General features: G+C 49.5%; 1 protein-coding gene, 1 long non-coding RNA gene and 1 pseudogene across 3 annotated transcripts; 1 reads left to right on the top strand and 2 right to left on the bottom strand.

Moving 5' to 3' along the window:
• Positions 1 to 215: 215 nt before the first annotated feature.
• On the bottom strand, positions 216 to 3,690 carry CLEC4G (C-type lectin domain family 4 member G). 2 transcript variants are annotated; one of them, XM_006046752.4, is made up of 9 exons: positions 3,558 to 3,690; positions 2,892 to 2,993; positions 2,558 to 2,611; positions 2,309 to 2,371; positions 2,053 to 2,157; positions 1,630 to 1,719; positions 1,261 to 1,409; positions 1,022 to 1,137; positions 216 to 763 (listed from the first exon to the last, which is right to left on the bottom strand). In XM_006046752.4, exons 1-9 carry the CDS (start codon positions 3,610 to 3,612, stop codon positions 625 to 627), a joined length of 873 nt encoding a protein of 290 aa, XP_006046814.2. In that variant the 5' UTR covers positions 3,613 to 3,690; the 3' UTR covers positions 216 to 624. The 2 variants fall into 2 exon arrangements, with proteins under 2 accessions (XP_006046814.2, XP_025149182.2); XM_025293397.3 differs by lacking the exon at positions 2,309 to 2,371.
• LOC123335149 lies at positions 2,290 to 4,895 on the top strand. The gene is made up of 2 exons (XR_006553516.2): positions 2,290 to 2,407; positions 4,012 to 4,895. It is a non-coding gene; the product is annotated as an uncharacterized LOC123335149 (long non-coding RNA).
• A 5,798-nt stretch (positions 4,896 to 10,693) lies between these two features.
• LOC112587128 lies at positions 10,694 to 11,312 on the bottom strand (annotated as a pseudogene).
• Positions 11,313 to 13,209: the final 1,897 nt, after the last annotated feature.

Here is a 13,209-nt window from a genome sequence, read left to right as displayed (position 1 = left end):
AATCCCTGGGTCGGGAAGATTTCCTGAAGAAGGAGATGGCAACCCATTCCAGTATTTTTGCCTGGGAAATCCCATGACAGGAACCTGGCAGGCCACAGTTCATGAAGTGGGAAAGAGTCAGACACACATGCATGCACAAGGGCCCCTGAGGTCAGGGTCACTCACATGAATTACATCAGAGTCTCTGAGATAAAGCTTAGATCAGAGGCAGGAGCCAAGATTCATTTTTCATTTATTGATGCTCCCTGGGGCTGCCAAGAAGGTTCACAAAATCCCCTATCTTTGAGGCAGCTCACCTGGGGTAAAAAAGCAAGTAAATCAAACAGCTCCATCCCTGAGTCGTGGGGCCTTGGTTAGGGAGGGCGATGGGGGTCAGATCACGGGTCCAAGGAACTCAGATTTTGGAGCGGGAGCAGACTTGGTGAGGTCCACGGGCGAGGGGTTGCAGCGAGGTTGGAGCTAAAGTCTCCCGGTGCAGTTACTGGCTTGGACTGGGGGTGGCACCATGGTTCTTGCTAGAGTTGGGTGGGGAAGGGATTCACGGTGGTGGGCGGAGCCAGGAAGGTGAGAGGCTCAGGAGATGGGACAAGTGCCAGTGGGCGCGGCTCTGGGCCAGGGGCAAGGTCAGCAGCTGAGCCTCTTCTCACAGATCCAGTTGTCGTTCTCGTTGTCACACGGCGCGTCGTTCCACATCCCCGTGCGGAGCATCATGATACAATCCTCGCGCCCCATAGAGTCGTTGGGCTCCCCCCGATTCCAGTGGCTGCAGTGGTTTGGCAGGGGAGAGGGGGTGTTGCTGAAAAGCTAGGCCTTTCCGAGTTCTAGCCTGTTTATTACTTGGGTCTCACATCCTGAGAATTAACCTGAGTATGCACCTTGGTGTATAACTTTCTCAGCCCAGAATTTAACCCTAGTCAGTTCCTGGGGTCTAGCCCGCCCAGCCCTAAGGAGACCCTATGACCTGGCCGAAGCATTTCCCCTAGGATCCGAACGGTCAGCCTCCCCAGGTCCCTTCTCTCACCTGAAGCTGAGCGCGACTCCGTCCACCCACTGGTAGCCCTGGATCCTGCGCACCTTGCGCACGGCCCTGAGGCCCAGCCAATAACCGCGGCCACGCGTATTCCGACTCAGGAAACCCTGGGCAGTGGGGGAAAACTGAGCCGGCGGCATCCGTCCCGCCCCGCCCCCTACCACCCCGGGCCACGCCCCCTCGGGTAAACTCAGCGCTCTCCCTGCTCCCAGGCAGCCGGGGCTTCGCACCTGCTCTTCCAGGCCTCCGACTATCACCAGGTGCGCGCCGGAGCGCTCGCAGTGCTGCTGTGCCTCCACCCACGTGGCCCGCAGCGTGGAGAAGAAGTAACAGGAACCCTGGAACGGCAGCCACGACTCGGGGCACTCCTTGCAGGAGCCTGCAGGGTGGCGAGGGTCAAAGAGGTGATTTGCTCCCAAGTGGAGCAGACGAAGTGGATTGGACAGGGGGATGTTGGACAACCCCCCCCCCCCCATCCCGGGCCCAGGATTGGAACCTCCGAGACCAGGCCAAGGTCAAAGGGCGGGGCCAGGCGGATCAGGGAACCCCGGGCAGGGTCCACTGATCCTCTCCCCTCGCCGCCCTCCCCACTTGCTCACTGTTTCCAAGCCGGGCTTGCTCCAGTGCCCGGAAGAGCTCAGTGCGAATGTTCTCACGGTCCCTCCCCGCTTCAGCCAGGTTCTGGGTCACTGAGAGGGAGAAGATTATAGCTAGGGTCAGGATCAAGGGTAAGATCATGATTAGTTAAGGTCAGCATCCACGTCCGTGGTCAGTGCCAAGGTGACGAATGACATTACTGTCAAGGACTGTTAGAGCTGGGTAGGGTGCCCGTTATGGTTAGGGTTAGGACTTGACGTTAAGGTTAGAGTCCACAGGTCAGGGTCAGGATGGGGTACACGATTTGGGTCAATGGTCAAGATCACAGGTTAGGTGTGTAGGGTGGGGGTGCACAGAAGGGTCCAGAGTGAATCAAGGTTCGGGTAACAGCAGGGGTGAGGGGTCAGGGATGGTCCCGCCCTCACCGCGCTCGCTCAATTCCTTTAGGGCACTCTCCTGCTGCAACAACTTCGACCTTGCCTCTGTAAGCTCCTTGCTGACTGTCTGCAGCTGTGCCTGCGTCCTCAGGCCTGGGGAGGGGGTGAAGTGATGGGAGCGGGACACCTGAGGTCAGCCCGCCCAGCCCCTACGCGCCGCGATCCCCCGCTCCCACTCGCCTCCTCCAATCCCGGCCACAAGCCCGCCCCCTCGCCCCTCGCCCACCACCACCATCCCACTCACAGCAGCTATTGCACGCTCGGACCTCCTCCTTCAAGATACCCAGGACCGCCGACTGTTTGGAGGCTGGAACGATTCCACGCCCGCACGCACGCACGCCAGGTCATCCTCGGGGACTCCCAAGACCCCACCCAACTCCAGGGCCAGCCCCGCGGACCGTGGGATCCCCGTGCTCCCGCCCACTACTCCGACACCCGGGTCCGAGACCCTTCTGCCCCCGAACTTTGGCAAGAGCCTCTGTTCTCTCCGTACCGTTTGCGCTCAGCCCCTCTTGGAGGTCAAGCAGCGCCCCGCGCTCGGTGGACGCTGCGGAGAGAGGAGGACTCGAAAACTCTCCCCTTGGCCCCTGGGAGTGCGGGGACCCGGGTCATGGGGTGCACAGAAGGGGGCGGACGGACGTGCAGCATGGGCGGACAGGCACATGCACGGGGCACAGACTCGCACATGTGGGTGCTCGCACTCAGACCAGGCAGAGGCTCCGGATCTGGCTGGTGAGCCCTGGGGCGCAGAAAACGTCTATGTTCTCTGCGGGGTGGGGTTGGGGGGGGGCGGTGCACACGCCATCTCCCATCATCCAGTCACTCACCCTTGGAAAACAGGACGCTGAGAATGAGGGCCCACAGGACTGTGATGACCACGAGAGCCAAGACCAGGAAAAGGGGTCTCCGTCCCCAGCGTCCCAAGTGCCCTAGTATAACACAGACGGACTCCTGAGCTCTTCCCTGGATCCTTGGGCTCCCAGGACTGAGCCCCAGTCACTTGGGTTTCTCCCAGGTAACTGGGATTCAGAGAGGTGCAGTAAGTTGCCTGTGGTCACACAGCCCCTAAGCGGCAGAGTTGGAATTTGAAACCAGGTCCAGCTGACTCTAGGATGAGTGGTGTCTTTCCTGCACCCACTACAAAAGCTCTCTCGTGGCTGAGCCTCTCCTTTCCCCCACGTGTGCGGGCGTGTGTGCCAAATCGCTTCACTCTTGTCTGACTCTTTGCAACCCTATGGATGGTAGCTCGTCAGGCTCCTCTGTCCACGAGATTCTCCAGACAAGAATATTGGAGTGGGTTGCCATGCCCTCCTCTGGGGGATCTTCCCACCCTAGGGATGGAATGAACCCGCGTCTCTTATGTCTCCTGCATTGGCAGGGGGGTTCTTTACCACTACCGCAACCTGGGAAGCCCCTCCCTTCCCCATCAAACCCCAAACCACTGGCCAGAGAGGGACCCAAGGGGACCTCTGAGGCAGCCCCGTTGCTCATACCTCCGGGGACCTCTTCCAGCCTGCCGTCCCACTTGCTGTACCCAGCAGTGTCCATGGTGAGCAGGAGCCTAGCTCTGGGAGTAGATACAAAAGTAGTCCCATCCCTCCCCCCACCCTACCCACCCTCTTCCTTCCTTCCCATCTTCCTGGTCTCAATTCCTGGTACTGAGAACCACGGACCAATCACAGAGATGGACCCTTTCTGGGCTGGGCTGGGCTAGGCTGGAGTAAGGGAGGGGTGGGGAAGGGAAGTGGGGAGTTGGAGCGGGTGGAGGGGTAGAAGTGGGGAGGGAGGGCTGGGGAGTGAAGTGTGTGAGTGCGTGTGGGCCTGGTTGCAGCAGCAGCATCTCCAGGCTGCTCATCCCGGCTGGACCATCACCAAGTACACACTCCAGCGACACTCCCCAGAGTCTGCTGGGGCTTCGCTTTCCAGCCCAGTCTACATCTCTTATAGGTCTGGCACCAATCTTCCTTCAGAGAGAGACAGGTTGAACCCAGTCAAGTTCAAGGCCACTCCCTTCTGGTCCCTGAGAAAGCCCCTTCAGGTGTGCCCCCCCACTCTACCCCACCCTGTGCCAGCTGCTCATCCCTTTTCAGCTCTGCTGCACGTGCCAGCTAGAAGTTGCATCTGACCTGAGCTTCATTCAGTCCTCTTTGGCCAGAAGGGAGAACACTGCTGATTGTTGAGGGGCAGTCAGCTAAGCTTCTGGACTCTACGATTGGGTGTGTATGTATAGGGTATCCATATGCAACGTCTAGAAGCCTGTTTTTCTCCTCTGTGTAAGGGGACAATGACAAGGACTCCCTCCAAGGAATGCTGTGATAAAGAAATGAAGTAACATGTGGCAAGCCTTGACACCATCCCCAGGCACAAAACCCTCCAAATGTCACTCATTCTTTCAACTAATATTGGATGCCTACCACGTGCCAAGGAACTGAAGCTACATCAATGCCCCGAAGAAGCAAATTCCTTTTCCCTTGGAGTTAGCATTCCAGTAGGAGCTTCCCTGATAGCTCAGTTGGTAAAGAATCCACCTGCAATTCGGGAGACCTGGGTTCAATTCCTGGGTCGGGAAGATCCCCTCGAGAAGGGAAAGGCTACCCACTCCAGTATTCTGGCCTGGAGAATTCCATGGACAGTCCATGGGGTCTCAAAGAGTTGGACACAACTGAGCGACTTTCACTTTCACTTTCAGGATGTGGGAACAGCCAACAATGAACATAATCAAAAGATAAGCTGAATAGCATAGTGGCTCTAAACGCCAAGCGATTCATCTCCCCCACTGATATGGACCAAAGTCAGGAGACATTTGTGGGTGTCACAGTTGGTGGGGGTGCTCCTGGCATCTAGTGAATGGAGGCCAAAGATGGGGCTCAACATTCTACGATGTACAGGACAGCCCCCCACAGCAAAGACTGGCCACCAATGTTCATATGCTGAGGGTAAGGACTTTAACATTGTGTTTTAAAAAGTCACAAGTAGGACTTTCCTGGTGGTACAGTGGATGGGAATCCACCAGCCAATGCTGGAGACCTGGGTTTGATCCTTGGTTCAGGAAGATTCCACATGCCAAGGAGTAACGGAAACCCGTGTGCTACACCTACCGAGCCCGAACGCTGCAACTACTGAAGTCCGCACACCCTAGAGCTGGTACTCGTCAACAGGAGAAGCCACTGCAATGAGAAGCCTGCGCACAGCAACTAGGGAGTTGCCACCACTCGCTTCCACTAGGGAAAAGCCCATGCGGCAACGAAGACCCAACGCAGCCAAAAATTAAAACACTTTTTAAAAGTCACAAGCACGCTGAACTTATTTACAAAACAGGAACAGGCTTCGTAGTCTTAAAGAACAAGCTTATGGTTACCAGAACGGAAGGGTGGGGGAAGGGATAGTTAGGGAATTTGCGATTATTTACACACTGCTATATTTAACATGGTGAACCAACAAGACCTACTGTGCACCACAGGGAACTCTGTAACAACCTAACTGGGGAAAGAATTTGTAAAAGAATAGATTTATGTACACGTATAACTGAATCACTTTTCTGTAAGACTGAAACTAACACAACATTGTGAATCAACTGTACTCCACTATAAAATTTTAAAAGTATTTAAAAATAAAATATAAAACAAACAAAAAGTCACAAGTATTACAAAAGAAAAGGAAGAACAATCAAGTTGGACAAGGAGCCCTGGAGTGCCAGTCTGGAGCAGTGACCAGCAAGTAATGTGGCCTGGGTGGGCCTCGCTGAAAATGAAAAAAAAAATTTCTTTTTTGGTAAGGAGCACTTCCTGCATTTTAGCCCCCCTTATAGATGCATTTCGGAGAAGGCAATGGCACCCCACTCCAGTACTCTTGCCTGGAAAATCCCATGGATGGAGGAGCCTGGTTGGCTGCAGTCCATGGGGTCGCTAAGAGTCGGGCACGACTGAGCGACTTCACTTTCACTTTTCACTTTCATGCATTGGAGAAGGAAATGGCAACCCACTCCAGTGTTCTTGCCTGGAGAATTCCAGGGATGGGGGAGCCTGCTGGGCTGCCGTCTATGGGGTTGCACAGAGTCGGACATGACTGAAGCGACTTAGCAGCAGAAGCAGCAGCAGCATAGATGAGTTTACACACTCCACCTTCTCACATCCTCTCAACAACCCTCAGAAATAACAAAGCTTATCCACTTTCTGTTTAAAATTGTTATCTGATTCCTATTCTCTCACCTTGTCTCAGGCAGGAATGAGAGAATTACACAATCAAAATAGAAAGACAAGATAAGTTTTTTTTAAAGGAAGACACTCGTTAGTGTAACTTGGAGTCGTGTGTTCTGCACCAACTCCCAAAGGTCCCCAGTGAGATTCAGCCCCAGGTGCCCACAGCAGTACCTGCACCTGAGCACATCCTATACAAGCATTTTCCCTTCCCTCTCCTATCCTCACATTCCTCCAGGGGCTTCTAGAACCACCTCCCAGGTAAACTACAAGTCCTCTAATCCTTAGGCTCTGCTTCTGGGGTGAACCAAAGACTCCCTGGCTGTTTCAAGAGACCTGCAGAGTAACACGTTCAGCCTGGCAGGGTTCCATAAGAGGTAGCTGCTTTTATTTTTGCTGTTAATACTGTTATTATAATCTTTCTATGACTAGCCATCCAAGATCAACTGAAAACTCTAGTTAAATGGATTACCCATATTCAGGGAGAGAAAGGGTCTTAGAAATGTTGATTTTAACCTGTTTTCTTGTTTTTGTTGTGTAGTGGCTAAGTCCTATCCGACTCTTTGAGACCCCATGGATTGCAGCACACCAGGCTTCTCTGTTCCCCATTATGCCCCAGAGTTTGCTCAAATTCATGTCCATTGAGTCTGTGATACTACCTAACCATCTCAGCGTCTGCTGCGCCCTTTTCCTTTTGCCTTCAATCTTTCTCAGCATCAAAGTCTTTTCCAAGGAGTCAGCTCTTTGTATCAGGTGGCCAAAGTATCAGAGTTTCAGCTTCAGCATCAGTCCTTTCAATAAATATTCAGGGTTGATTTCCTTTAGCACTGACTGGTTTGATCTTCTTGCAGCCCAAGACACCCTGCAAGAGTCTTCTCCAGCACCACAACTTGAAAGCATTCTTGGTGATAACTAAAAGGAGGATTATCAGAGTGATGATAAAACTGGGTCTTCTGTGATGGCTCAAGTGGTAAGGAATCCACCTGCCAACCCAGGAGACACGAGTTCAAGTCCTGGTCTGGGAAGATCCCACGTGCTGCACAACTCCTAGGCCGGTGCGCCACAACTATTGAGTCCCTGCTCCACGAGGAGAGAGTAACCCCCACTTGTCACAGCTAGAGAAAGCACACCCAGCAAAGAAGACCCAGCACGGCCAAAATAAGTGAATTAAAAAAAACAACAACAACAAACAAACTGAATTGCTTCTACTTCACAGGAAGGAATCACAAGTTCAGACAGGAAAGGTAGTTCACCCAGGATTTAGCCAAAACGCGTCTGTGCCCTAATCCAAAGCCATGTTCCTCCTGCAACACAGCCAATTCTCTTAGTTACTGTGCAAGACTGAAACATCCGGACCAAATCTCACCGCTTTGCTACACAAAACCCTGCATTGTGACTTCGTTACTCCTCCCCTCCAGTGAAATCGGTTTCCTCTCAGTCAGAATCTAGAACGCCGCGAGACATGCTTTGACCAATGGGTGTGCAGAAGCGCCACCACGTGAACTCAGAGTCCGGGGGGCGGCCGTGCGATTTGCGGCTTCCACCGGCGTGCTCCTGGCGTGCTCCGGGTCTCCTGGTTAGAGATTCTGACTTTGCTGGGTGAGCATGAGAGGCCGCGTGGAGGGGAAGGCGGTCCCCATGGCCTCCAGCGAGAAAAATCCTCTTGGCTTGTCCGGCCAGTTCAACTGTCACCCCAGGGCAACAACCCAACTGATTCTAGGCAAGACCAGGAAAGGAGTCACCCCCTAAACCCGTGGAATTGTGAAAAGTAACAAGTCAGTTTTAAGCCCCAAGAAGTAGGGTGATTTATCTTGCATAGACAGCAAATGAATATGTGCCATATATTGTAGTGTTGCAGAGCAGTAAGCATATACACTATTCTATACTATTCCACCAAGGAATGAAGGGAAAATGAAGTAGGGTAAGCAGATAGTGAGTGATTTGGGGCAGTGTTTTAGGACAGTCAGGAAAGGGTCTTCTGAAAATGCAACATTTCTTTGGAAAGTGGTTTGACAGTTCTTACGTCAGTGAAACATAGTATTACCATGTGACCCAGCAGTTTCCAAGAAATATGAAAAGATACATCCACATAAAGACTGTCACACTGAATGATCATAGCGGCATGATTCATAGTAACCAAAAAGTGGAACTAAGCCAACTGTCCTGGGGTACATTTAAACAATGAAATGCCACAGCCATAAAAAGAATGAAATCTTAATACATGCTATGATGTGGGTGAACTTCAAAAACATTATGCTAAAGGAAAGAAGCCAGATATAAAAGACCATATATTATATGACTCCACGTGTAAGAAATATCCAGAAAAAATAGAGGCAAAAATAGATTGGCAGTTGCCTAAGGCTAGGAGTGGGGCTTCCCAAGTCGTTCAGTGGTAAAGGATGCACCTGTCAATGCAGGAGACTCAGGTTCGATCCCTGGGTTGGGAAGATCTCCTGACAAATGAAATGGCAACCCATTCCAGTATTCTTGCCTGGGAAATCCCATGGACAGAGGACCCTGGTGGGCTACAGTCCATGGGGTCAGAAAGAGTCGGACATGACTTAGCAACTAAACAATAACAGAGGCGAGGAGTGATTGGGGGGAAAGTGGAGGGTGATGGTTATAGAGTGTGGGTCTTATTTTTAGGGATTATGAAAAGTTCTTACGTTGGTTATGGCGATGGATGCACGATGGTGTGAATATAATAAAAGCCATTGCATCACAAGAGTGAATTGTATGGTATGTGAACAATATTTCAATTAAGCCAGAAAGAGAGAGAGAGGAAAGAGTTAGGAAGGGAGGAAAGATGCAAGGAAAGAAGGAAGGAAGGCAGGGGAAACATTTAAGCACAGATCCAAAAGAAACAAGAGAATAGCCTCAACATATTAGAGGAAGCACATTGCAACCCAAGGGAATAGCAGGTGCAAAATCTTCGCTATTTACTCTCATTTATTTAACAAACATTCATTTAACACCCCCTAAGTGCCAGACTAAGGAGCTGTAGATGTCAAAAAGAAGCAGCTACAATTTCTGCCCTCATAGAAATCACACATGAAACTAAGAATTCCAATTACTATGTTACTAGAACAAAATGTTCCATAAATTCATTTCGTTTTCTAATCAATGACTTTCTCTCCTACTTTCCTAATTCTCAAGCTCAGATTTTCCCCTCCTTTCTCTTGAATTGTCCAAGAATCTTTCAGTTCAGTTCAGTTCAGTTGCTCAGTCGTAACCAACTCTTTGCAACCCCATGAATCGCAGCACGCCAGGCCTCCCTGTTCATCACCAGCTCCTGGAGTTTACTCAAACTCATGTCCATCAAGTCAGTGATGCCATCCAGCCATCTCATCCTCTGTCATCCCCTTCTCCTCCTGCCCCCAATCCCTCCCAGCATCAAGGTCTTTTCCAATGAGTCAACTCTTCGCATGCAGTGGCCAGACATTTGGAGTTTCAGCTTTAGCATCAGTCCTTCCAATAAACATCCAGGGCTGATCTCCTTTAGAACGGACTGGTTGGATCTCCTTGCAGTCCAAGGAACTCTCAAGAGTCTTCTCCAACTCCACAGTTCAAAAGCATCAATTCTTCGGCGCTCAGCTTTCTTTACAGTCCAACTCTCACATCCATCCATGACCACTGGAAAAACCATAGCCTTGACTAGATGGACTTTTGTTGACAAATTAATGTCTCTGCTTTTTAATATGCTATCTAGGTTGGTCATAACTTTCCTTCCAAGGAGTAAGCATCTTTGAATTTCATGGCTGCAGTCACCATCTGCAGTGATTTTGGAGCCCCCAAAAATAAGGTCTGACACTGTTTCCCCATTTATTTCCCATGAAGTTATGGGACCAGATGCCATGATCTTAGTTTTCTGAATGTTGAGCTTTAAGCCAACTTTTTCACTCTCCTCTTTCACTTTCATCAAGAGGCTTTTTAGTTCCTCTTCACTTTCTGCCATAAGGGTGGTGTCATCTGCATATCTGAGGTTATTGATATTCTCCCGGCAATCTCAATTCCAGTTTGTGCTTCTTCCAGTCCAGCGTTTCTTATGATGTACTCTGCATATAAGTTAAATAAGCAGGGTGAGAATATACAGCCTTGACGTACTCCTTTTTCTATTTGGAACCAGTCTGTTGTTCCATGTCTAGTTCTAACTGTTGCTTCCTGATCTGCATATAGGTTTCTCAATAGGCATGTCAGGTGGTCTGGTATTCCCATCTCTTTCAGAATTTCCCACAGTTTATTGTGATCCACATAGTCAAAGGCTTTGGCATAGTCAATAAAGCAGAAATAGATGTTTTTCTGGAACTCTGTGGCTTTTTTGATGATCTAGCAGATGTTGGCAATTTGATCTCTGGTTGCTCTGCCTTTTCTAAAACCAGCTTGAACATCTGGAAGTTCACGGTTCATGTATTTCTTTTTTGTTGTTGTTATTCTTGTTTCAAAGTAGTTTATTTAGGGGTTCCAGTTTCACTCCTCAATAGATTTTATGTATTTCTCATATGCTTCTTCACTCATTAGTTAATCTAGTTCTTAAGGGTTACTGAATGTCACTTGATCAGCCAACCATCTTCCTAACAAGACTTGTTGACAAGTCCTGGATTTTCTGCTAGAGCTTTATTAATTTCAGTTACTTCTCCTGATAGAGGAGAATAGAGTTCACTAGCAGCTTTCACACTTTCCAAAGCACCAAACTCCTCTTGTTTGTTCAACTTTGTCCCAACTTCAGGCAGACTACAGTAAACAACATCTCCAAAGCTTCCTGTGCAAAATTGCTGATTCCCACTGTTCCGACACCATTTTCTGTTGTTACCCATTCGTGTTTTTCTGTGAATTTCCGCACCGACAGCAGAGCAGGGCCGGTGCGCAGCTCCCTGACGGCGCTCGCAGTCCCCAGGGCCGCGGCGAGCAGGGCGCGCTGGGTGCAGAGATGGCGCGCAGGCTGCCGACCGCGGCCCGCACGCTCCGCACCGCGCGCAGCGCCATGTTCGCACGGGTGCAGAGGGTCTCCGCGCGGCACCTAGAGCACCCCGGCCGGCGGGGGCGGGGCGGGACCGCTTCATGTATTTCTGAAGCCTGGCTTGGAGAATTTTGAGCATTACTAACGTGAGAGATGAGTGCAATTGTGTGGTAGTTTGAGCATTCTTTGGCATTGCCTTTCTTTGGGATTGGAATGAAAACTGACCTTTTCCAGTCCTGTGGCCACTGCTGAGTTTTCCAAATTTGCTGGCATATCGAGTGCAGTACTTTCACAGCATCATCTTTCAGGATTTGAAATAGCTCAACTGGAATTCCATCACCTCCACTAGATTTGTTTGCTGCTGCTGCTGCTAAGTCACTTCAGTCGTGTCCGACTCTGTGCGACCCCATAGACAGCAGCCCACCAGGCTCCCCCGTCCCTGGGATTCTCCAGGCAAGAGCACTGGAGTGGGTTGCCATTTCCTTCTCCAAAGCATGAAAGTGAAAAGTGAAAGTGAAGTCGCTCAGTCGTGCCCGACTCTTAGTGACCCCATGGACTGCAGCCTACCAGGCTCCTCCATCCATGGGATTTTCCAGGCAAGAGTACTGGAGTGGGGTGCCATTGCCTTCTCCAGATTTGTTTAGTGACCCTAAAAACCAAAGGGGAGGAGACCGAGCAGAAAGGCTTCCACCCCCAGTGGAGACTGGGACTTTTTCAGCCCACTTTTGCAGTTCCTTTCCAAACCACGCAGTGGCGCTATTGAAGACCAGTCTCTATGGGTTGACCAATGAGATGGGCAGCCTTCTGGATCCAGGTACCCAGAAGCCAAAGCTGTCTCTTTGCACTCACTCTCACCAAGGGACGTGTGGGCTGAGATGCAGACCAATATCCACCATCCCAGGAACTCATTATCTTAAGCTTCACCCAAACTCTTTGAATAGGTATTTAATGACTGCCTACTCTGGCCTCTCGTGAATTCCTTTAATAAATATTTCTTGAGTGCCTACCGTGTACCATGCCCTGTGGAAGGCCAAGTCATGGCAAATAAGACAGCAAACCCCAGCTCAGTTGGATCTAAATCTAAATATTTGAAAAGCAGAATGTTGGGGGAAATATCCAGGTAGAAAGGATTTCTTAGTCAAAATATCAAGAAGACAAAAAAATGATTACTAAATTAAACTATTTTAATCTATTATTTGTCTATTTTTTATCTATTTATTATTTATTTGGCTTTTAAATTTTAAAAAAATTCTTAAAAAAATTTTTTAATCTATTTATTATTTATTTGCCTGTGTCTGTTCTTAGTTGTGGCACATGGATCTTCATCATGTCATGTGGGATCTCTTCTTGCAGTACACAGACTCTCTAGTTGTGGAGTGAGGGCTCAGCAGTTGCTCCTGGGCATGTGGGACCTTACTTCCCGGACCAGAAATCAAACAGAAGTCCCCTGCCTTGGGAGGTGGATTCTTAACCACTGGACCACCAGGGAAGTCCCTTAACTACATTTTCAGAAATGCAACTTTTATTTGGGTCATGTTTCCTTAAGAGGCTGTTTTCCCCAGATCTCTCAGTGTATTACCATATAAGCACACACAGTGGGTTTTTAAAAAATTATTTTAATTGCCGTTCTATTTTTGTTGTACTTTTATATCCATTCCTGGTCCATTCCAGGCTTACCTGAGATATACCCCATGGGCTAGTCTGATTCTACATTCCAGGCTTACCTTAGCTAGTCTGATTCTAAAAAATAGGTTCTGTTTTGTTCTTTCTACTATTTTTGGTTTAAAGACATGGTGTTATTTACTAGTTGAGTCAAACTTCCTGGGTTTAAATCCCAAATATACCCTTTACAAGATGTATTGGGTTGGCCAAAAAGTTCCTTTGGTTTAAAAAGTAAAGCTAAAAGACACAGTTTTATATTTTTACCAAGAACTTTATTGAACAACATAATTACAGTTTGTTTCACTACCTTCGGCCATTTTTCAGGCAACT

Source organism: Bubalus bubalis, chromosome 9 (genome assembly GCF_019923935.1).
Source record: "Bubalus bubalis isolate 160015118507 breed Murrah chromosome 9, NDDB_SH_1, whole genome shotgun sequence".
NCBI lineage: Eukaryota > Metazoa > Chordata > Mammalia > Artiodactyla > Bovidae > Bubalus > Bubalus bubalis.
This window is presented reverse-complemented; position numbering and strand designations above follow the sequence as displayed.